Raw genomic sequence first — 26,684 nt, forward strand, 5'->3', positions numbered from 1 at the left:
AATACATTTTTACAATTTTTATGCTTTTCATCCAAACATTTCCACGGACACTGTAGTTCTCTCTTTTGAGGTCCCAGAACCCTTTGAAAATGTAAATCTACCGTTACAATATACTGTCCCCTTACGCCACCTGAGAACACAAAAAAAGAGAAGAAAACATCTATTTTACGTTAATTTAGATCGTACTGCAGTTCTCAGTTGACACTGTTTATGATAAAACGATTCAATGTTTAAACATCATGTGAATGCGAGTAGCTGTGGTTACCGTAACGAAACTGAGGCGTGGAACCTGCGCGTGCTTGTGTTTGTTGTGCTGTTGCGCGTGCTGCTGTTCAGGGGAGGGGCTGTGATTACACTGCAGTACCCGTGACTCGTAATGTTAGACGGTAGTCACGCCCCGGGTAAAAGACAGGTGTCCGGACTGGGGGCACATGCCGTCAGTGAGTCGTGTCCCGGGGGGCGGTGGATCACCGATGGCATTATTTTGTGAGCTGTGCGCTCACCGGGAGCAGCTTCACGGCGGAGTGGCGGGGTGTTCGCCGGTCGCTGCAGCATGCAGAATGCTTTCGACTGTCGTAAGGACACTACCTTCAGGATCACGTAGAGACGACCAGGGTGTTGCGCAGCCCAGTTTGTGATTGATCAGCTTCATCTAACGGGTTATTATGGCTTCCAGCTCTGGTAAGATGAACCATCCCCCCGGCGGCAGCGGTGCATGCAACGGGACTGCTATTGCGGACATCCCCAGTGTGAATGTAGAACAGGAATTGTATGATTATCAAATGCACACGAAAATGTGCAAGAAAATAGCGCAGCTAACAAAGGTAAGCGCATAGTTTTTTTTTCTCCTCAAGTATCATTTAACTGTTTCCTGGATATCCGATAGATAGATAGATAGATCGATAGATAGATAGATAGATAGATAGATAGATAGATAGATAGATAGATAGATAGATAGATAGATAGATAGATAGATAGATAGATAGATAGATAGATAGATAGATGTACGCGTGCATGTGTGTTAATCACCCTTTCTACTGCACACATTTACGTTACATTATTTACACATGCTTGACATTACAAGACAGTGTAGAGTGTAAATATAAATTATTGACACATCAGAATTTCATGCTGCCTGATGACCCACTGGCCTTTTTACGGAATGCAACAGGGTTTAATGTACTGGGCGTCGCATCACTGTATTTCCATTACAGATGCAGAACCTGGCAGAAGGTAATCCAAGACAGTCACGATTTCAATAGACATTTTAAATCCGATTTCATGGAGTTTATGATTCAAACTCATGCTACAAATGGTTCCTCAAAAATAGCGTGACCCGTGGGATCACTGGCAGCAGAAATCAGATTTGTGTATCCATCAGATCACATGCAGCATTCAGTGACCCGAATAAGTAAACGTGACAGAGTTCAGCTTGGCTAAAGACAATTCTACGAACGTAACATTTTTTTGCTTATACATTTTTTGCTTGTTCTTCAAAGAAGGTTGGGAAAAAGAATTATTAGGCTATGTTTGTTGAAGTTGGCAGTTCATTCCGCTGCGGCGAATCCTGATAAATCAGGGACCAAAGCTGAAGCAGAGTGAATGAACGAATGAATGTTTTGTTGTGGTTTGTTGCACAATTTTTGAACTCCACGAAAACTAATGTTGCATCATCTTAAATACCTGTTTTGATTTATTATATTTTTGGTCATCTTTAGTACGTTAAAAAAGCTCATTATAACTCATATACTTAGGATTTTAATGCATTTCAGACATTTATTTAGATTCATAATTAAATAGGTTTTATTTAGGCCATGCAGGAGAACATAAAAGGAGATATTCTGAGAGATATCTCAGGCCCGTCTACACGGACACATGTTTAACACTGTATTTGTATCATAGCTATTAGGTTAAGTGTTTCGTCCAGATGGATCTAGCTTTTTGGTAGAATGAAACCACTAACCCTTTAAACCTGGTACCATAGTGGAAAACTCTGAAAACAGCACCCTTGCATTTTAGGGCTGGGTATCAATTCAGAATCAGATAACTCAATTCAGTTTGATTTCGATTCGATTTCAATTCTCGATTTGATGAATACAGATTTAATTTAAACAGTATTGATATTTCCAAAACTGAATATGGTGAACATCGTTTTTACAAATGGTAAATTTATAAAAATAATTTGAGAGGCACCGACTTGTTTTTAAAAGCTATTGCTTAAATTAAACAAACAACAAAACTCAGCCTTTAGAAATCATGCCAAACACCGCACACAGACCTCTGGCTAAACATATGATGCATACATCACAGTCTTATGGAAACAGACAGATTCAAAGTTGTCCTCTGATTGGTTTAAACATGACTGCTGGTAGGGATGGGATTATAAATCAATGCTTTATGATTCATGGATTGATTCAAAGATTTTTGAAATGCAATTGTGATTTTCTCTGGATTTGATTCTGAGATTTTAACTGCAGATCATGCTCTAGGCTAGTGTTAATTGTACACTTTTAGTGAGTGTTTGTGCTTTTAGTCATGTGCTGTAAGTGGTATTTGCACCACAGCTTTTATTCCATGGGAGACAGGAGTGTGGCTGTTTGTAAAGCATAAATCCCCATCTGGTGGTAAAAACTAAGCTTAGAATCGATTCAAAAGAGAATCACAAAACATTCAGAAAATTTTAGAATCAATGCAGAATCATTGCATGATTTGCAATGCATCAATTTTTTGTCCCATCCATAATTTCTGGGAATCATACAGCGGTTGGACTATGAAACTGTAACATTGGCCAGTTTAGTGTTGGAGGTTTCATGGCTAATGCCATAATATTTTTCATCAAATAGACTTCCATTCATACGAATACAAATGCAGCAGATCAGAAACGCAAGCTTGTGGAACAAGTTTCCCATGACGCTGCATTTGATAGTTCAAGCTTGGTGAACTCTGACCTGTGAAATCACGTCCCTAGATTGTGTGAGACCAATAGAAGATCAAAACATGACCTTTCTGTACAGAAATATAAATTATGGAGAATTGCTCTTTTTTAAACATCTAATCGACTTGAGCCCTGCTCAAACTCTACTGTGACCACCGCTTAAATTTGACCAGCCTGGTTGCCAATCTTCATTGATTGCACATTCCACAAGTAAAGCTACGGTCACACTGGACTTTTCTCCCCATAGACTTCCATTCATACGCACGTGAATGCGTCAGACTGGAAACGTAAGCTTGTGCAACATGTTGCAAAGTTTAAGCTTGGTGAACTCTGACCTGCAAAATCACATCACTTGACTGCGTGAGACCAATCGAGGATCAAAACATGACCTCTCTGGACAGAGGTTTAAAATATGGACCAATTGCTCACTTTTTAAAATGTCTAATCATCTTGTTTAATCCTGCCACTTATTACAGCACCGTACAACAAAATTTCTCATGCACAAACTCTAGTGTGACCACAGCTTAATGCCGCGGTCACATTAGAGTTTGTGTGTGTGAAAATCTGTCGAATGGCACTGCGAAAAGGGACACTGGAATTTGGTGTGTTTTTTTAAAATACAATCCAGGTGAAGTTGGATATGTCACCCATAATTGCATTGTAATATTCATATTTTAAGCAAAACTGTGCTATTGCTTTGCTATAAAGCCCATTAAATTAAACACATTAAATTAAACCAACTTACTGGTGGAATGTCCACCAGGCCGGTCAAATTAATCCATGATTAGTATTTATACAAATAAAAAATGCTCATGGCTAGAAAAATTGCGCTATGTGCATTGTTATATATCTTGTTAAATAACATCAAATTACATTTAATCTTCACTAAGTTACAATGTATCCTGTTGATTTCTTTATAAACAAGCTCATTTACAATCCTGTAAAACAGAGTGTGTGTCAGCATCTGTACTTTCCACACCCCTGCAAAGTGATGCGCACAATGAGTATGTACAGATGTGGTATCCTGTTCATTTTTTCTTTCACTTTATTATTAGCATTAGTAATTATCATCATCTCCTTTATCATTTGATGTGTGCATTCTATGTATGTGTGTGAATGAGTGTGTAAGGGTGTTTCCCAGTGATGGGTTGCAGCTAGAAGGGCATCTTCTGTGTAAAACATATGCTGGATAAGTTGGCGGCTCATTCTGCTGTGGCAACCCCTGATTAATAAAGAGACTAAACCGAAAAGGAAATTGAATGAATGAATGAATAGTCAATAATGGTCATTACAGAAGTATAACGTACAATAATTTTATACAATATATGAAATAAAGGCAAGCAATCAGTCAAATATGCAGAATCAGTGTACGTGGTTAAATAAATGAATATATTATCTTATCTTTGCACTCAGCCAAAACACGTTACCTGAGAGCAAGTTTTAGAGTCAAAAGACCAAAGAGTCATTAGATATAGACAACAGGATGAATCAAATATCACATTTAACAACTATAGGGAGATGACTCCAGCAGTAGAACTGTCCGACGTGTGCTGCTCACACCTGGGATTTTGTGCTCAAAGCACCCACTGACTGCCTGGGGCTCAGACATGCGCATACGCTGCAGCGCTTGACAGTGTGTGGGTGGTCACATGATGTGCATTTTTAGCAGTGTAGTGTGGACGGAGAACTTTTCAGAAGTGCTAGATGCAATGCCAATGTGTTTGCCACAATTTCTCTGCACCATCCTTCCGTTTCTTCTTCATCTCTCTGACTCTTGACTGTTTTTACAAATACATATCGACGTTGCACGCTCACACAGAGCCCAAAATAGAATTGTGATTGGGTCAGCCCAATGTCAATAAAGAAAAGGACCAATGGGCTGCAGATTATATCACATGGGCCCGTCTGTCCGAAAAAAACAACAACTTGCTTTCAGAGCGTCACTGATCACAGCATCGTCAATTAATTAGGCAGCAAAAAAGCGATAGGCTGCTAACCATTATATCGGCCGATCAGATCACAAGAAGATGATCAGCCTGGCCCAAAAATTACGTTGGCCCAGCGGGAAACTGCCCGGTCTGCCAGATGGCCAGTCCGCCCCTGAATTCAACTACTATATTGTTTATTTAGATAAAATAGGTCTGCTAAAATACCTAAAAAGTACATTCATTCATTAATTTTCCTTCGATTTAATCCCTTAGTTATGAGGGGTCACCACAGCTAAATAAAGCAACTATTCCAGCATACAGTTTATGCAGCGGATGCCCTTCCAGCCATAACCAATTACTGGGAAACACCCATTCACTCTCACGTTCACACACACACTCATACACAGTACGGCCAATGTAGTTTATTCAATTCACCTGTACCGGATGTCTTTGGACTGTGGGGGAAACCGGAGCACCCAGAGGAAACCCATGTGAGCAAAGGCAAAACATGCAAACTCCACACAGAAATGCCAACTGGCCCAGCCGGGACTTGAACCAGCAATCTTTTTGCTGTGAGATGAATGTGCTAACCACTTAGCCACCATGCCACCCCTAAAAATTAGAATTTATTTTATTTTATTTTCAAAAAACAAAACAAAACAAACAATGCTAATAGAATTTTGATGTAGTCTCCTATTTTTTTCTGACCTCTGGAGGTTTAGTTTGAATTATGAAGTTTTGGTTAAACTTCTCCTTATGATGTATCATGAAATGAATTGCCATAACTATTAGGGCAAGACAATATATCATTTCAGAATCAACATTGAAATTTTCAAATCCGCAAATCAAATCGCAGAATCTGCAATGTCATTTCAGTTTAAGTTCAGTTATAGGTTACTCATCCATTAGGAAATTTGAGTGGCATTAGTTGACCAGGAACCATGTAATGATGTTTAACCTTAAAAGGGTGAAAGTTTTTGATTTGCTTGTTTGCTTTGTTTTTAAGGCCTATGACTGTGAGATTTCAATTGTATTTCAACCTTTGTGTATAAGACATTATAACATTTTAACAAAGATTAATTGCTTATTTTTTATACAACAAAGACTATTAAGTGTTATCTTTAACATTTGATTATTTAATTTCTGTACCTGAATACAGTTAGAGTTATTCCAGAAAACCAGTTTAATTTATGCAGATTATTTGTCCTACGAAATCATCCCAATCAATATAAAATTATGAATTCTTTCCAAATTGAGCTATACAAATTATCTTGTGAAGTTATATTCGTATCACAAATTATATCACAGAAAAACAAAACATTGCAATGTCAGTTTTGTCCAGTATCATGCAGCCCTAATATCTAACAATGAAAAATGAAAAATGATTATCCTCCTGGCCGACTACAACTTCTAACTATAAAAACTCTGATATAACAGTCTGTAACATCTACACACTATTAATGGCTCACACACCATCATCTCTGTAAATTCAGGAGAATGAAAGTGAGAGTATGTGTATCAAGTTTTATTAGTACAGACCAGTTAGGAAAGATCCCATATGTACTGAGAAGACTGAAGAATATAAGTCATTTTTATAAGTAGTTTTCCTCTAGAATGTATGTGGAAAGCAGTTTTCAGTGTTTGATATCAGAGAGGCTGTACATATGCTTGTTCCTCGAACCTCATTTTCATTCTTGTCAAATAAAAAAAAATGGTGCTTGCCCTGACTAAAGTCCACTGGGGTTAGGAACATGGAACTGGCAGCACAGTTACTAACAAAATAGGTCAGGGCTCGAAACTTAAACCTGCCACAGTGTATGTATCCATGCGGGTATATGTGTATGCATGAGTATGTCTGTGAGCTTGAATGTCACAGCTGTGTGGAATCCCTCTCTCTATGTACTCCTGCAGTTATCTTTAGCTGTGTGTTGTCTGTGTGTGTGTGTGTGTGTGTGTGTGTGTGTGTATGTAAGAACAGATGTGTGAGTCATACCCTTTGTGATGCTTGTTAACGCTACACACCAAGCCGCACTATTTTTACAGATCAGTAGTGTATGAGATTTGATCTACTTCAATCTTGTAATGATATAAAAATTCATCATTTAATCATTCATTGGCACTATTTTCAGTGGATCTATTCAAATCCACATCAGATTAAGAGTCATTTATGCTTAAAAAAAGTTTTAAAAAAACTCAAAAGGGTGAAAGGAAAGGGTATGAAGAAACTAAACTGATTAAAATATACCAGGTTGATATAATATATATAATATAATACGATATAATATATAATATTTGTCAGGATTAACTAATCATTGGACTTACAAGTACTTGTAATATTTGTTGCTGCACATCTTTAAAAGACGTTTAGAATGTTATTGTAAGCACAAAGCAAATTAAATTAGTTATTTTAAAAAAAAAAGTTCTTTATCCGTGAATAAAATAGTACTGGTCACTTTCGGGTGAATAGCAGTATGTTTTTGTCCCATTATCTATAGATTTATAACAAAACAATGTTCACTTTAGATAACTGATGGTCATGGGCAGTTCTTGTCCAGAATATATCAAAATTTGTCTCAGTGACAATTAAAAAAAGAGCTCCTAACAGGGAATATCTGGTCACTAATGGCCCTAATTAATCAACCATTCTGTTGTGTTAAATGACTGTAACTATAAAAATCAACTACAAAATATAGACTTAATTAATCTTTCTAATTCTATAAGAATGTAAGAAAATATATCTAAGGAACTACATTGTTGCAGTGTTAATTTAGTTGCTGAAAAATTTTCATCATAACTTTCGCAACGAAAAAATTTCTACCGAAGAAAACTAACAAAAACTTAATAAAAATGAAGTGATGATGACTACAATTGTAATAAAAATATACTGAATTTTCGTTGACTAATAAAAACAAGATGAGAATATGATTGGGGAGAAAATTTTTGGAAAATATCCAATTAAAATTAATCTTGGTGTGTGATGCATGACGCACACACACATTTAAAAAGTAACAGATCCACAGCAGATGCAGGATGCGTTTACATCATCATAAGAGTAGATTTAGTCAACTAAAATCTTATGAAATTTAGTCAACTAAAACTAGACTAAAACTAAAATGATTCAGAAGACTAAAATTTGACATAACTAAAATGCAATTTTAGTCAAAAGGCTAAAGGCTCGTACACACCGGGACACTTCGTTTGGCAAGATGGCGGACATACCCTCTGGCGGAAATACTTACCAGAGAACATTTTCACCAAGTAGTTTAATGAGATTTTTGATATATTATTATATTCATCCATTTAGCAACTCCTGCAACTTTTTGTCATGACAGTTAGCCTACTTGGTGTCGCTCTCTGTGGTTGCAAATAACAGTACAATGGCGAGCGTGTCAAGTTTGAAAGCCTCCACAACTTGCGGCTGTACATTTATAACTATGATGGTTGGGTTTAGGTTTAGGGGAGGTGTAGACGTTAAAAACTGTGATGGTTGGGTTAAGGGTTGGGGTAGGTGTAGACATTAATAACTGTGATGGTTGGGTTAAGGGTTGGGGTAGGTGTAGACATTCTATAGTGGTTGGGTTTAGGTTTAGGGAAGGTATAGACGTTAATAACTATGATGGTTGGGTTTGGGGTAGGTGTAGACGTTAATAACCGATGTACAGCCCCATCTAGCTGACAACATAGTTAGGGTTAGGGTTAGGCCGTTAAAAGTGGATGGAAAACGCAAGCAAAAAGCATCCTGTTGTAAACGGGCCTTAATACTAAAACCAAATCAAAATCTGCTGTCAAAATTACCACTATTGTTGAAATCCCACACATACATTTTTCTCCAGTCAATGAATGATCAGAACTGAATGTTAAACAGTTAGACCATTTAACGTGCAGATATCATAACTGCAGTGAATGCTTACAATTGACAGAAAGTTTTGGTTTGTTGGTGTAATTTGTTAATGTAGTTAAAGTTATTTTTAAGTAAACAGGCCTCTCACACCCGATAATTTTGCTAGCTGTGTCAGAAATGACTTTGTATGCCGTTTTTGAAATGCTGACAAATGGATAGAGAAACAGACAGGTGCTTCTGTCATTTGTGTTTGTTCAGAAGGGAGAAGGAAAATACGACAGTGTGTATCAGATTTCATTAGTATGGATTTTAGTTTGGCAAGACGCCATATTTGCAGAGAATGAAAACAAGGACAAATAGAGGAAGAGAGGCCTTCAGCACTTTCTATTTGTATAAATAATGGCTTGTGTGAACACAAAAAACAATCTCTTGTCTTCCTCAGTCTGCTCTTTATCCTAATATTGTTTCAAGCTCAGTCCATTCCAGACTGCTGGATAAGTTATGAGTGCTGTCGCTCTATATAAAGCAGACATTTCAGTCGCACAGATATATGACATTAGTTTCCCTTTTATTCTGTGCACCATTAAACATGAGAGTAAATGTTCAAGGTCTTAGAGAGAATGGGCAAGAATAGATAGAGGGTGAAAGTTATAAAGGGGAGTCTGGGGAAGATAGAGAGGGTGAAAGAGAGAGTGTAACTGGCATTAAGAAACACTGTAGGGTACAGTCAAAGAGGGAGAGCAAGATCGGTGAGTGAAAAGAGAGAGAGAGACTTCCGGATAGTTTGTCATAGGGAATGTGCAGCACTGCTGTGTTTGCGATTAATGACAGACAGTCAGGCGTCATGGTAGCACTAGACCCGCAGGAGGGATGAGTGAGACGTTGGGAATCTGATGACACCCCAGGCATGGGGACTTGTGGGTAGGACACATTGATGGAAAGCTAAAGTGACACATAATATTAGTACTCTCTCATATGCCTACAGTATGCAGACTCGGATACACAAACAGCCTGCACAATAAACACTGCAATGAAAGGACATTTTCCACAAATGGGATCAAATGTATTTGATTAACGAAGTAATGGCTAGTTTATTTCAAGTCCCCCAATTAGGTTATTTTAAAGTTTCTTAATTAAGCCAAAGTTCATGTATCAACATTATACTATATTCAACTATTGTTATTGGAGATCAACTGCTGTAGAAAGTACTCTGTTAGTATAGGCTATCATTAGTTTTGTTTTCCTGTTTGTTATTTTATACCTATAAAAAGACTTGGCAACTGCCAGATAGCGATCACCTGCTTTCTCACATCATAGTTAGCTTTAGACTTGCTGTCCAACAACATTTAATAGCTTTAAAGCCCACATTCGACAACAAAACCACACATTTAGCTTGTCCTTATGTCTTTAATTTCAGAAAAACCTTTTTGTGAAATTAAATTTAAATTCCAAATCTGATGGGCAAAACATTTATGTCTTTGATTTAATTATTGCTAGCACTTTCATCAGTGTATAACAAGAATAAAATTAACTAAACTAAATATGAAATCAACACAAAGTTTTTGATTCTCTGATTTCTGTTAAATGTAATGTTTAGTTAGTATTATTATCCTTAGTATTATCAGTATTATTATTATTGTCATCTCTTTTTGTTTCATGTGTGCATTCTATTTTGTATCAACTTATAATAATAGAATGCCAAGGAAAGAAAGGATACAAATAAAATAAAAAACAAAATCCAGAAGGAATTATTTCCCACTTTTTAGTGCCCTTTTTGGTCCTTCTGCCCTTGCCCCACAGGAGGTCTGGGCACGTCACTATATCTTGGATCACGATAAAGCTAATTGTGTCTGCAGTAGCATTTATTGTCTTGCTAACTTATGCTTAACATGTAGTTTGAAAAGTGGAGTTCATCTGCTTGATTGCTTTCTTGCATGTAGAATATATATTTTTAAGAAACTTTGCCAAATGTGTTATTTAAAAAAAAAATTATTATGGTTTTTGCAGACATAGAAAAACCAGACAAACCCATCATGTAACAGTAATCTGTGCAAAATGTAAAATAAAGCATGAAACAAGGGAAATGGTGACATAGAAGACATATATGACCTACAAAAAGACACACAAATCTTCAGAAATTAAACAAAACTATTCGTTTTTATGGTGTTTTAGAAAAAAAAGCCCACATGTTATCAAATGCAGAGTTACCAGAAGTGATACATCCTATTCTTTCCAAATGTATAGTGGAGGTGAGTCCAAGAAGCCAGTCAGAAAATAAGAGGCCTAACATTTTTCTTCCAGAAACAAAGGAGAACTTTTTTTTTGTTATGATCATGCCCTACTGGACAGGTAACTGTACATTTTGGTTGATAGTCTCCTGAAAATCCGAGCAGCCAAAAATTGTTATCATTGGGTCAGAGTAAGACACAATCGTAAACCTTAGCAAAGAACTTAAATATTCCTAACTAAAAACTCTGAATGTTAACACAGGACCAAAAAAGATGTGCTAAGGTACCCTCAGCAACTTTACACTTGTCACATGTGGGAGAAACCGAGGGATAAAATTTACTTAGCTTTGTTTTAGAATAGTGAAGTCTGTGTAATACTTTGTACTGAATAAGGTTGTGTCTAGAATTTAAAGAACATAAATAAACAGATAAAAGCCATTGATTGATTGGTCTCAGAGATTAAAATCTCTAGGTCTTCTTCTCAAGCGACTTTAATGTGAAGAGTAGAAAAATCTGTTTTGTTTTTTAAAAGCATTAATAAATAAAGAGGTTAGGCCTCTAGCATTTGGAGAGTTTAAAAATAAATCTAAAGATAAAACATCAAAATCTGGAATATTTAGACGGACATAGTTTCTGACCTGAAGGTATCCTAAAAATGAGAAGGAGGGGGTTGAAATTCTCAGAGAGTTGTGAAAAGGGGGCAATGTTAATGTATAAATCTTTAACATTGGAAACTCCTTTATCTTGCCATTGCTCAAAAACTTTATCTGTAAGAGAGGGTTTAAATGCATGATTGTAACAAATAGGAGTAAGTGGGGAGGTATTTGATAAGTTGTTTAATTTTCTAATTTGATACCATATTTTAATAGGGTTATTAAGAATGAAATTACGTTTAGGAATCTCTTTGTTAAGGAGGGGTGTAAAGCAGAAAGAGAAGAAAGCACTTTGTTCTATCGCTAACCAACCGGGAGTGTCTGCTCAAATGATACATGGAGAAGAATCCCGCCAGTACATTAAAACCCTGCATTGCGCTGCCCAGTAGTAATAACAAAAGTTGGGTAAACCCAGACCCCCCCATTTAACATGTGAGTCTTGGATATATGAGCACTTTTAAAACCCCATATATAAGGCATTATAATAGATCTAAAAATGACTTGGGTAGAAGGACAGGTACATTTCGAAGAATATAAAAAAATCTTTTCTTATTGCGTTGATGCGGCCGATCATTGATATGGGAAGTAATCTCCATCTTTCTATGTCCTGCTTCAAATTGTCTAATAACCTGGAAAATTTTAATTTAACTAAATCCTTTGAATTCTTAGGAACAACTACTCTAAAATCTTGGTGAACACTTTTAATTCAGTATTAAGAAGAGCAATTGGGCGAAAAAATGACACATTAGTCTCATCCTTGCCCATTTTAGTAAGTAAAGAAAAGTTAGAAAAATAGAGAGATGGAGGTCATTTATGCTGAGAGAGAGAGTGATTAAACATTTATAATATAAGAAGTGCAATCTTTACTGCATTTTTAAAAAATAAAATTCAATGCAAAAGCCATCAGATCCAAGAGCCTTTCCATTAGGAAAGGCATTTAAAGCATCTAATATCTCTTGAATAGTAATATTGGCATTCTGCATATTCTGATCGTCTTCGCTTAATTTTGGAAGGGGAAGTGAATGAAGAAAGTCTACAGTAACCTCAGTGGTAACAGAAGTTTTAGACTTAGTACAAATCTGTGTAGAATTCCATAAAGCGATTATTAATGTCTATTGGATTAGTGAAAATGTTGCCATCCTTATCATCAATACTGTGAATTGATCTACTAGCATAGGAGCTCCTTAACTGTCGAGCTTATAATTTGTCAGGTTTATCAAAATCTCAAAATGCAGAGATTAAGATGTATAAACGTTAGGCTCTGTGAGATGTTTAATGACTGATGTGGAGTTACGTGGAGGATCTAAGTGAACTGGAAATTTATCCAAAGTAGGATGTAATATGCAGTTAAAATCACCACCAAGTATAAACAAGTATCACAAAAAGAAGGTAGAAGGTTAAACACCTTATGAAAAAAGCTGTATTATCATAATTTGGGGCAAAGCGAATAAAAAAAAATGTTTAGAACCAATTAAGCTAGTGACAAGAATGTGCTCTTTTTATATCAATTTCTTAATGAAAAAATGAATTAAACCATTATGAAAAATTCTTTTTTTTAATGGGGGTAAAACCTTTAACTTCTTTCAAATTAAGGGTTCACCTGTGTGTGCGTTACTGGATCATTGATTTTGGCATGTTAGATTTTTTTAACAGATTGATAAAAAATTCAATGTCCATACCTTTAAAAATAATGTTGTTAGCTATTCTAGCTTATTGATTTCTTTGGTCAAACAAAATGCACATTTTAAATACTAAAAATATCTGGAAGTCTATAATAATAATTATACATTTTATTTATGATGCGCTTTTCTTAAACTCAAAGCACTACAAGATCTACAATAACAATAAAAAATGCAGATAATTACATGCTTGCATAAAATCCCAGTAAGAAGCCAGAAGTCATACCGCAATAATAAAACAATAAAGAACAATAAATAAGAAAAATGTTACAAATTGCATAGAAGTGACAGTGATGATTACAAATGACAGTAAAATCACTATAAAATGTTTGTTTGGCCTTCTTCAGCAAACAGCGACATTATTTATTATTTAAAATAAAGTAAAATGTATTATAATGAATTATGAAACTGGCCAGTGGCTGCTGTCACTAAAGAAAGCCTCTGGCTCCTGGAAAAGTGCTGCTGTGAAATGCTAGTGCCTCATTTTGCATCGGTCCCCACTCAATAAAAATACTAAGTAATAAATAAATATCACTCCATTGACATTGTCAAAAAAAAATGATTTTCTCGACTTGAATCCAGAGGTTACAATTTTTATTTCTCATTACCGACACGAGTTTTAGGTTTGAGGAGTGAATGAACAATGCTCTCTTCCTCGTTTAGTACCCACGGCAGAGGTGCCTCTGTGTGTGTGTTCACTCACTGCCTCTAATGTGTGTGTACTAAGGTAGATTCCATTCAAATAATAAATTCAGAGTACTTGGCCTTCACATGGCTCCTGGAAAAGTGCTGCTGTGAGATGCTGGTGCCGCATTTTGCGTCAGTCCTCTCTCAATAAAAATACTAAGTAATAAATAAAAATCATTATCGAACTAAAATGTAGTACATTCATTTAATTGAACCAGGGGCGTTGCTAGTCATAAAGTTCTACTGGGGCACGCTCTCCTATATATATATATATATATATATATATATATATATATATATATATATATATATATATATATATATATATATATATATATATATATATATTGTAAATACATAAAAGTATTATTGTTATTATACAATTATTATTCTAAATAAATTAATTCTTAAATTAGAAATTAATCCTAAATGTAACTGGCAACTTAAAGACACAACTGGCAACGTAAAAACAATGTAAAGACACAACTGTAGTGATGCTAAGATCATTTAAGAAAGCTTTTGCATGAATAATGAAATTCTATAGACAATTATAGAATCAATAGAACACAAAAAAGATGTTTTATAGAATTATCTGTTGTCTGTTGACTTGACATAGCAGAGAATTAGGTTTATTAAGCCTTTACCTCCCTGACTCGTCATCCCTCCTTTTTACTTCATGCAAAAAATCTATCAGGAGACATGCTTAGTAAGATCACCCTCATATTAATTAATACTTTAGCCTAGAATTGCAAAACTCACTGCATGCTGTCACCACCGCATAAAAGGCTGTTACACCGGTTTCACAACGCATGAGCGGCACGTGAGCAGCCACTACTTTTTTTGGCGTGCATGTTAACAACCGGCACTCGCACCGGGAGAAGAGCAGTGCGTCAGGGTCCAGCTGGAGCGGTGTGTGAGGCGTGCGGGTATGGTTTTTTCTGCGCACACATAAACACATTGCTTTCACCAGCGTTGGTTTGGTTGCACATAGAAAATAACGTCTTTATTCTGGGATTACCACTCCTAGTAAACACACTTTGCATGTGAAGTAAATCATATCTCAAAGCATTTACTGGGGCACGTGCCCCAGTAAATTGGGTCTGGCGACGCCTCTGAATTATACTAAAATAATATTGGGCTGATAAAAGCTATTTACTGTAACTGTCATGCAAGGTTTAAAATCAGTTCATAGGATTGTCAAAATTATGACATTGTTTTGTGAGGTGATCTCTAACATGTCTTTATATACTCAATTTTCTATGAACAAATACCTGGAATTAGAAAATGCCAAGCGACACCACTGTGAAAGTGCAAATGCATACGAACAGCAGTGCTCAAATCACACTCGTATAAGTTTAAAACGGCCATGTGAAGAGCATAAACATAGATGCTACTAGAAAGATATAATGCAGATAACTGTGGGGTTGTAACTGATTTGATCAGTGTGAAAGAGTTTGTCAGTAAATAACTGTTGGACTGTTTGATTAGTGGTTCATATAAAACATGTGTTGTCCTGCTGTGTTTTACTTATATTTATGTTTGTGTGTTTTATGTATAGGTCATATATTCTTTAAACACAAAGAATGAGGAACAAGAGGCAACTCTGCAATCATTACGCCGTGTTGCTTCAGAGACGCAGGGCAGCCTCCAGCCAACCACAGGTCAGGATGAGGAAGAGGAGGAGTCAGCATCTATTTTAAGGACACGCCTTCTAGAACTGCAGGCCACCGTAGAGGAAGTAAACATAAGTGGTCACACATACATATGCGGGCTTTTCACACTTGAATCCATTAACCTTGGGTCAGTCTGAACCTGAGTTAATGAAACACTGCCTTGTCTTGCTTCGTTTCACATTGCTCATACTTTACGCAGAGTTCACAGATATTTCTGGGTATTCATATGCTGACATATGCTAGCATATTCACTGCTATAATTGCAGTGTCAATGCCATTGATTGGATGAATGCAGTCAACTATTGTAGCCATGTATCCACCAAAACATTTTAAAATGCAGGTGTTCTTATAAAAACCCAGAAGTGCTTCTTTGATGCAGCTTTTTCAGTAAAGAGTCATGCTCTTTGGCTAGTATGAGACCAAATATCTGCAGTACTATGCTAACTAACTTATTTGTCTGTCTGAAAATGTCAGCAAAATATACAACACTATTGATTTCTCCTCCATTTTTGGTGTGCTTAATGTATGGTATAATTAATTAATTAATTTTCTTCTTAATGCCATTCCAGAATACATGGCTGTATTCATGATGAATTTATGCACAAGTAATTCTTGTACATGTCTTTCTTAAACTTTTTGTTTTTAAAGGTCAATTTCAAATCTTCAGATCTTCAAAATCGTTGTGATCTGGGATTAAACCAGAGTCCCCAGAAAAAACCAACACTGACCAGGGGACCTTTTTGCTTTGAGACACTGACTACATTTAAATGGACATCAGTAATCAAATTATTTACCTTAATCCGAATAAGACAATAATATGATTCAGGTGTTTACATGAGTTGCTTTTTTAATGTTCCTTTTATGATCACATTATGCATGTTATAGCACATATTACGATTAACGTCATTAAGTCACCAGGCTATCCACATTTCCTCCGGAGTTTCATGTAATTTCAGGGGTTTCTTTTTAATTTGTTGACTTTAACTGCAGTTTGGCACTTTCTTTTTCATTCAGAAACCTTTCATGTGAGCCCCCCGTGATAAAAGATATATTGGATGCGAGTATGAACTACTGGAAAAGTATTGTTTTAATGGAATTTAATGGCGAAAATGCTACACGATTAATAGTTTGATTGCTGTATTTACGTGTCTGTTCTGTTCTTCAACAATGCGACTAAAATCAGCATGCTCCACATGTCTTAATTCGATTTCTGTTTAGTTAGATTATGACTTTAGTCGGATTAAGGTAATCAAAAATCGCTGTTTACATGGTAGACTCTTAATCAGAGTATAGTTTTAATTGGATTATTGGTGTCCATGTAAACTCAGTGTGGTATTTGATCCATCCTTCCTACTCTGTGATTGGATGGCTGGCTCAAAACTGAATGTTATGGGTGCTGCATTTTACTCAAAGTTGACCATAATTCAGGTCTTCAGGCATGTGGTAAAATCCCAGAAATAGACATTCATCGAATCATCACACCATTGACATTGTCAGAAAAAATTATTTTCTCGACTTGAACCCAGAGGTTACAGTCTTTAATTCTTAGTACCGACAAGAGTTTTAGGTTTGAGTAGTGAATGAACAGTGCTCTCTTCCACCTTTAGTACCCACAGCAGAGGTGCCTCTGTGTGTGTGTTCACCACTCACTGCTTCTAATGTGTGTTTACTAATGTGGATTCAATTCAGATAATAAAATGAGTACTTTGCCTTTACATTACTTCACTAACACTAACTGTATTGTCACCTGTTGTTTCAAGTACTTGTTTCAGAATTTTTGGTCTATGAAGATAAGAATGCATATTATTAACTGCAAATCACATGTTCTCTGTAGCAATTAGACATTTTGTCACCTTAAAAAGATACATTTTTATTCTTTTATTTAGAAAACTTTATCCCTATGTAACAAATCAGTCACAAGCATATTTTTTAAAGATTTATACATTAGATTATATATCATTTGGCTATTTATATTGGCAAATTTATATTTGTGCAACATAAGACATAAGCTTTTGTCATCCAGGGTCACATAGTAAAACTTTAAAACTCAGTAACTCAAGTAGCAATTTATTTCCACTCAAATGCTTAAACGACAGTTTTCATAACTGTCTAAAACATGAGAAAATTACATGATTGCCTAGTGGTTGCTAAGCATTAAGCTGTAACATTCACTGCATTATTTCATGCTGGACAAGTTTGGCACTTCAATGAGTGGTAAACACCAGGTAAAACCCTGGAATGAAAATGTTTTTTCTGTTCAGGGTTAAAGGTGTACTATAGAATAATGAAAACCTAGGTTTATATAGATAGTTTAATTTAAAAAAAAGTATATTTACTCAACCTAAACTTGTTTAAAAATGTTTGAGTTTCTTTCTTCTGTTGGACACAAGAGAATAATTTGAATGTTGGAAACTGGTAGTATATATATGTATAGGTATATATATTGTGTATATATGGGTGGACAGTGAAACTGAAGCACTGGCCAATTTAGTGTTCTTAGCTGAATTAGACCAGCCTGGTGGCCAATCTTCATTGATTGCACATTCCAACAGTGAGAGCAGAGTGTGAAAGTTTAATTTGCACAGCACAGTTTTGCTTAAAATATTGCAATGCACACAACACTATGAGTTCAAAAGAGGACAAATTAGTGGTGCTTGTCTTGCTGGCGCATCTGTGACCAAGGCGGCAGGTCTTCATGATTTATCAAGAGCCACGGTATTCAGGGTAATGTCAGCATACCACCAAGAAGAATGAACCACATCCAACAGGAGTAACTGTGGATGCAAGAGGAAGCTGTCTGAAACAGATGTCCGAGTGCTAACCCATATTGTATTAAAAAAAACAAACATAAAACTAACTGCACATATCACTGCAGAATTAAACATGCACTTCGGCTTTGACAGTTTGTCGGGATCTCCACAGAGTCAATACATATAGCTAAACCTTTGGTCACTCGTGCCAATGCCAAATATCAGTTTCAATGGTGCCAGCAGCGGAAAATTTTGGGCTCTGGACGATGTGAAACATCTATTGTTTTCTGATGAGTCCACCTTCACTGTCTTTCCCACATACAGCAGAGTTACGATGTGGAGAAGTCCCAAAGACTTGTACCACCCAGACTGCTGCATTACCAAAGTGAAGCATGGTGGTGGATCAGTGATTGTTTGGGCTGCAATATTATGGCATTCCCTAGGGCCAGTACTTGTGCTAGATGGGCACGTCACTACCAAGGATTAACAAACTGTTCTGGAGGACCATGTGCACCCAATGGTTCAAAGATTGTATCCTGAAGGTGGTGCTGTGTATCAGGAAGATAATGCACCAATACACACAGCAAGACTGGTGAGAGAATGGTTTGATGAACATGAAAGTGAAGTTGAACATCTCCCATGGCCTGCACCAGATCTAAATATTATTGAGTGTATTGGAGGATTGAGTCAGGAAACATTTTCCTCCACCAGCATCACATAGTGACCTGGCTTCTATTCTTCACATTCTTCTCTTGCAAGAAGAATGACTCAAAATGGTTCTGACCACTGTGCAGGACTTTATTTTACTGTGCGAAGAGTAATTGAATTATTGTGGTCCAAAACCAGGTATTTTGCGTTAATAATAGAACCCATCTTTGTGTGTGTTTTGTTATGCATGTCAGTGGTTGCATTTTTTTTTTTCAACAGAAGAAAGAAGCTTTTAAAGATTTAGAAACACATAAGTGAGTAAATTTCGATTTTTGAGTGAACTCTCCCTTTAAATGCAGTGTGAAAAGCCCTATACTTTATCTTCTATGGATTTAAGTGAGTTATATACAAGATGAATAGATTCACTTTCTTTATCTTGGGAAATGTATCCATCTTAGGTGGAGGAGCGTGGACAGAGGGCAGAAATAGAGTATGCAGAGCTCATAGCAGTGTTGACCCAAGAGACATCAGATCTGCGCAGAGACTACCAGAATCTGCAAACAGATAGAGACATCCAACACAAATTACTGCAACAAACACAAGATGAAAAAAAGCACTTGGAGAACGAGTGCCATGAGCTACGGAGAGCCAGAGATGAAGAGAGACAGAGAGAAGAGGAGGAGAAGATGCAAAGAGTGGAGGAGGAGAGGAAGAAAGAGATGGAGGAGAAGAGCAGAGAAATGGAGGAAAGGAATAGAGAGTCACAGGAAAGAAAAAGAGTCGAAGAAGAATGTGAGGTCAAGTTGAAAACGGTGAGAAAGGAGGTACAGGTTCTGAGGGAGGAGAAGGAGAGCATGGAGAAACAACTTAAGAGCGACATGGAGGAGTGGAAGAAGAGAGTGAAAGACATGGAAGACGAGAGGAAGGACGAGCAGGAAGTGGCCAAGAAGGCACTACAGCAGAGCCTCAATGAACACATCAACCAGTGGCACCAGAGAGAGCAAGAAAACCGCAAATCCCAGAATTCAACACTTCAGCAGAGGCTGAGAAAAGCTGAGGCGGACTTGGAGGTTCGAGAACAGAGGCTGAATGAGAGCAACAGACACTGCAGCAAACTTCAAGAGAGAGTAGAGGTACGCATGTGTACATGAACAGGGTCCAAAATTAAACAAATTTAGGAGAATTGCCAAGAGAATGTTGGTCTTATTGGCCATAAAAACAATACTTTTCAATCTATTACATGAATATACACATCAGATTTTTATTTTAAACTGTCATCTTATGAATAATTACTTGGTAATTATTATTACTTTATATATTATTATTATTATTTCATTATTATTACTTTATATATTATTATTATATATTTATTAATACTTTATATATATATAATTGTAAACAAACAAACTAGTATTGTTTTATAAGCCAGTTCACATATATACATTTGAGTGACCATGTGTAACTGACCATTCAGCAGGGTGTTTGTCTCAGTGAAAAAGGGCAGTAATTACTGCTGTGACTGACATTTCCGAATCTAATTGAGACAGAGATTAGAGGGATCAGACAAACACCCACAATTACCATCTCTCAGACACACAGCTGTGCAGGAACAGATGGCAGAGCTGACTTTAACAGTCTTTGACAATACCCCACAGATCTGTAGCCAGATTTTCCAGCAAAGTCTGAGCAGAACCTGCAGACAATAAAAATAACATAGGGTTTTTTTAAGTGGGACACAAAAGTAAATCTTTGCTCTGAGTGTTTAAATAGGGTAAAGCCAAGTGATTAAATCAGTAAGAGTTGCAAAATTCACTCTTTCGTCTGCTATCATGCAGCTTTTAATGTATGCTAAAGCCAATAGATGTGTCTAAAAATGGCAGATGCACAGTGAGATGAGTAACACTCTGCTGTGGCTCAAGAAAGATTCACAGAAAATTAATCAGTTGCACCTCAGACATGCGAACTCAGAGCAGCTGCTGTGATGTCATCAAAAGGTTCGTAGCTCATACCTGACTGATTACATTTGAAATTTTAATCTTTATGATGTCACGGTCATCCCCAAATCTTGTCATCTTCATTTGAGTAATCCTCATCCTGAAAAATATCTATATAGTTTCTTGTTTAATGATCCAATGTATACTATGGATATACATGGATCTATAATATTATTTGGAAAATATCTTGTCTGTTTTAAGTTTCATAATGTCTTTTTCTCAACTCACTGTAGTATCATATTTGTGTATTTAATTTGTATCATTCAGGTAAATCTAATTTGTATTAATTAGATTTAAAAATAGAAAAGGATTTGGAATTTTATACATATATATTTGCTTTTAAGTTACACTATTGCTTTTTATTTACATGTTCTAGTTTCATATTTGTGTAATTTGAATTATTTATGTTATATTAATAACAAAAAACTTTTTAAAATCATATATTTGTTGTAGATTTTTTTATCTTAAAAATTATTGATGGTTCTCATAATTATATTTAATTTTATTAATTAAACTATTAATATTTTTTTTACGTAATTTTATGTTGTATCCTTTTTTTCTCCAACTATTTCCATGGACACTCCTTCCTTGTGGCCCTTGGGGTCCCCTGAAATGAAGTCATATTGGGCTGTAGGGGGCTGAGAGATGATGTTGTTTCAAGTTCAAACTTTTATTTAGTCGAAGTACTAGTTGAGATAATGGAGATTCTTTCATTCCCTGTAAGATGTAAGTGGTGATCAGTTTACTGTCAGGGTTGTTGTTTTTTTGTGTGTGCTTTTATTCTGGGTAGTTGCTTACAGAACGTAAAAGATCATATAGACAAGTGATAGTCTGTGGTCTTGAAAATCTTCTTAAGAAAGAAGTAAAGAATGTCACTTTCCTAGTGCATCTCTTAAGAAGCTCTGTGATATTTTCTTAAGAACATCTGTTTTTTTAAGAAAAAAGTTATGAAGTTATCTGGCATGACAGCTCTTCTTGAAAACTGACTTGTTAAAAGCTGTCTTCAATATAATCTGTAAATTCTGGAAATTTAATGATCAGAGCCCACTTCATTTTATAGAATACAGATTGTCACTTGATCTGCTATAGGCATTTCTAACATAGGCACCAATGCTGTTATTAAACTGAAGTCACTTCCGTGTTTATTTAGTTTAGCTCAATTCTAATGTCGATTTTTCAAGATGTGATTCAGGAAGCTCTACAAAAAACAATAGTGCCAAAATTCAGGTTAATTCACTTCAAGTTTAGCTGGTGTAAATAATTACACTTAGTCAAAAAACTGGTAAAAACATGGAAATTTTGAAATTATTTTCACATTTGCTGTATAATGAGCAGTTGCTTACCATGTAAATTAGGCTTTTTCTTTTTTTTTTGGCATCTAATGGTTCAGGAATGCAAAAATGACATATTTTGAATGCTTCATGAAGGCTAAACATCTTGCCTTTGGAGATTTAAGACAAGTGGGAAGTTATCCTAACTTGGAGAGGTTAGTTATAGTTTTCCGAAAAACTAAAACTTTTCAGGAATTCAAAAAAGTTTGTTTAGACTTAGAGCATTAAATATATTACAAAATATTATTAACTTTGTTCATAAATTAGAAGAATAAATGCATTTAATGTGAATTTGATTCTTAAGAAGGTTTCATTCCGAGGACCGGAATTTGAACCACTTTTCTAACCCCATCCATAATTAGCAGTTACACTTATTCAGTGAATCATTTCTCTTATAGGATCTCGAGGAGCAGTTGGAGGATGGACGTCACCGGGTGGCTGAGGCTGAGAGTGTGGCAAAGAAAGCAGAGGAAGAGTTAGCTGTAGCCAAAGAACGATTATTGCTGCAAGAGAATGAGCTACAGAGCAAGTCAGGTACAAATCAATGAAAGACATGCTGCACTGTGAAAATTTTGTTGCTGCCTTTAAGTTTCATGTTGACTCAAGTTAACTCTATAGTAGGCAATTTCAACTAAAATTGATTTAAAACATCAAGTTGAAGCATGATCCACTTTAGTTAAAATATCAAAAACATGTCATGACATACTCATTATATTATGTGTTATAGTGTGAGTCTGTGTGCTTAGTTTTTGTCTGTCAAAACTGTGATTCTTCAAGTTTGAATTGCCTTGAGAGTTGGAAATTCATTTACACACAAAAAGTGACTTGATTAAATGCTACATTTTCTGTGCATCATATTGTATATAGTTAGCTCTACTAATACCTTATTTATAACAGAAATGTCTACTATCTTTGTATTTTAAGGGATAATTCACCCAACAATGAAAATTCTGCTATAAGTCTAACTTTACTTGTTCCAAACATATTTGAGATTCTTTTAAACACTTTCTTTTAATGATATTTTGAAAAAGCTGGAAACATATAACCATTAACCTACATAGTATTTGTTTGTTCTACTGTGGATGTCTATGGTTACAACAGGCTGTCTGCAGGGTCTTAAAAATTCTTAAATTCACTTAAATATTGTCTTGTAGGTCTTAATTCATTTTAAACAGCTCTTAATTTTCCTATGTTCATGTTAAGCTATCAGGCTGACAACCATACAATCACCAACAATCCATCTCAATAAAACTGTTAACCAAACTTAACCTTATTTACCAATATGATTTAATTATCTTCCTAACAATGGAACATAGACCATATATGGTGTGGACACTGACTTTTACAGACTTACAGTATATGCATACATTTTGTTTACTATAGTTTTTTTTTTTCCAAAGAAAATTAAAGAAAAATGTTTATGTATAAAACTAGAGTTTGGTTGACTAGAGTCATTGTTTAAAAAAGGGGCTAAAAAATAAATAATTGGATTTTTTATGGGACAAGTACTGTAAGAATCTTTTCCACTGCCCCAACTAGACTAGTAGAAAACAATCCTTAGCATTTAGTGCTGTGCAAGTGTGAAATTTCACTCATAATGGTCTTAAAATTTGACTTAGTGAAAGCTGTAGAATCTATGTACAGGTTTTCAGCTTTCTTCAAATGATCTTCTTTAGTGTTTAGAGTAAGGAAACTCATAACAATTTGAGGGTGAGTAAATTGTGAGTACAATTTCATGTTTGGTAGTCATGATCACTAGCTAGTACCCTGACAGTTTTGCTTTCTTTGATCTAATCATCATCTTTCTCATTTCTGCAGAGGAGTTAATGAGTCAGAGTTCATCTCAGGTGAGATTCTCTGCTGAAGTGGAAGACCTGAGGTCTCAACTCAGTCGTCTCAACATTAGAAACAAAGAGCTGGAGCTTCAAAACAGTGGCCGATCCAATGACCATGCCCGCATGCTCAAACAGGCAAGCCAAACCCACATGCTTTAATGATGCATTCAGATCATGTAGGAAAGATTTTATTTACTGGCTGAATGCACCTCAATGTTGTAATTGCTCTGCAGTCTCTGCCAAAAAGATAATCTAAAATTAAATTTAAAAATGCGAAATGTGCAAGCACAGTTAAAGGGGTGGTCCACTATGATATTATATTTGAAACTTTAGTTGATGTGTAATGTAGCTGTCTGAACATAAACAACATCTCTGAATGTAAGACGGTCAAATGGAGACATAGAGTTACAGAGTTAGCTTAGCAAAGCCTACAGTTTGGGGACTACATAAAAGAAAGCTAAAATGTCGTCCAAACGCTGCCATTTCTACATAGCGTGTTCTGTTTCTGTATTTGGGATTCCAAAGGACATGACACAAAGAGAAAAGTGCTTACAGTTTAATTTTGTAAGCGTGACGCTTTTCCTGGTGACGTGGAGCTGATCTGTGAATTACAGCACATTATGTTAGCTCACCAATCAGAGCCTCTTTTGGAGGTGGGCCTTTCAGAGGAACTAGGAAATATGACATTCATTTTCATGTTAGCTGAATGTTCAAAATGATCCAAAACAAATCAGTCACATTTTACGATAAGGTTTCATCAAGTAATGTTAGAAAATGTATTTACTAATATAAACAAAGATTGTACAATACTTGTACAGCATTTTGTAATAATAGTTCAACATTTTGAAATATGCATGGGTGTCCCTGGAAAAGAGGGCAGCATATTGTGCTCCAAAATGTCTATGTACTTTTCAGCATTCATGGTGCCATCACAGACGTGCGTGTTACTTTTGCCATGGGCACTGACACAATCCAATACCATGACAGACCCTGGCTTTTGGACTTGTTGCTGGTAACAGTCTGGATGGTTCTATTCTTCTTTGGTCTGGAGCACACGGGGTTCATTTCCCCCAAAAAACACCCGAAATACTGAATCATCTGACCACAGTGCACGTTTCCACTGTGTGATGGTCCATCCCAGATGCCTCTGAGTCCAGAGAAGGCGACTACACTGTAACCATAGGGCTTGTTTACATTTAGCACAGTACAATTTTCATTGGCCTTTATGGATGAAACTACATATGGTACTTAACAAAGGTTTGCTAAAGGAGTCCTGAGCCCATGTGGTTATATTGCTTATAGATGAATGACTATAATTCTTGATGCAGTGCCACCCGAGCGATCGGAAATCATAGTTGTTCAGCTTAGGCTTGCGCCCTTGTCCTTTAGATACTGAAACTCCCCCAGATTTCTTGAATCTTTTAATTATTTTATGCACTGTTGAAGGTGAAATATCCAAATGTCTTCCTACCTTTCTTTGAGGAAGATTGTTTTTAAACATTTCAATAATTTTCCCAGGAATTTGTTGACAAACTGGCGATCCTCAGCCCATCTTTGCTCCTAAAGGACTACACCTTACTTGGAGGCTGCTTTAGTACCAAATCATTATTACAATCACCTGTTGACATCACCTGTTTCAAATCACATCATTATTTAACCAATTTACCTGATCACTAGCCCTAAATTGCTCCTGTCCCAACTTTTCGCAGTGTGTTGCAGGTCTGAATGATGTACATTTACAAATGAAAAAAAGAAGTTGACAACACATGAAATATTTTGTGTTCGTATTGTTTGCATTGAAATACAAGTCATACAAGTACATGGTTTCCGCTACATTCATTTTTCCATGGTGAGGCGCCACACCAAAGTTCATCCTGCCACGGCTACATTACAGCTTCTCATTCAAAAGGAGTTTATAGCCGTTTCACTTTACTTCAGGAAGCATTAATGCCACTCTGTAGGTCTATTGGAGACATTCAGAAATATTCCTAGCAAATCTAATAAATGTTGGGGACATACTCGTTACATAAACGCACTAAATTGCACTTCAGCAGCGTATATTTGAGAGCGCACAAGAAAATCTGCACCTGAGCAGCATATATTCGAGGGCACGCAAGAAGTTTTGTGCACGAACAGAGGAAATCGGCGCTCAAGCACAGAGATTCGTATGCTTGTATTACATGAATGCGATCCCGACTTGTAATACTGCGCTCACGACATTTGTCAATGAAATAACGCCACAGGTAGTTGGTAGATCTGCGTAAAAGGCCCAACAGAGTCTGCCACCACATCTGGAAAAAATCCTAGAGCAAACACTGAAATAAATGTAAAAATTACTACTTTCTTTTTTAATTTGCATTTTCCATGCTGTCCCAAGATTTTCTAATTTGGGGTTGTATTATTAATTAACTAATGGAACCTTATTGTAAAGTTTTACCAAATGGTACAAACCATTGTACAAAATGGTTCCAATGAAAGAAATGTGTTACAATGCTTGACATT

At 36.1% G+C, this 26,684-nt stretch overlaps 1 protein-coding gene across 1 annotated transcript in view; it reads left to right on the top strand.

Moving 5' to 3' along the window:
- Positions 1–400: 400 nt before the first annotated feature.
- Positions 401–26,684, top strand: part of fam184b (family with sequence similarity 184 member B) — a 54,464-nt gene continuing 28,180 nt past the window's right edge. The window contains exons 1-5 of the mRNA XM_056459799.1: positions 401–824; positions 15,510–15,689; positions 19,481–20,155; positions 22,746–22,881; positions 24,166–24,317. Coding sequence (XP_056315774.1) covers positions 666–824; positions 15,510–15,689; positions 19,481–20,155; positions 22,746–22,881; positions 24,166–24,317 — 1,302 coding nt within the window. The 5' untranslated portion in view covers positions 401–665. The remainder of the gene's footprint in view (positions 825–15,509; positions 15,690–19,480; positions 20,156–22,745; positions 22,882–24,165; positions 24,318–26,684) is intronic.

This window comes from Danio aesculapii, chromosome 1 (genome assembly GCF_903798145.1).
Source record: "Danio aesculapii chromosome 1, fDanAes4.1, whole genome shotgun sequence".
Classification (NCBI taxonomy): domain Eukaryota; kingdom Metazoa; phylum Chordata; class Actinopteri; order Cypriniformes; family Danionidae; genus Danio; species Danio aesculapii.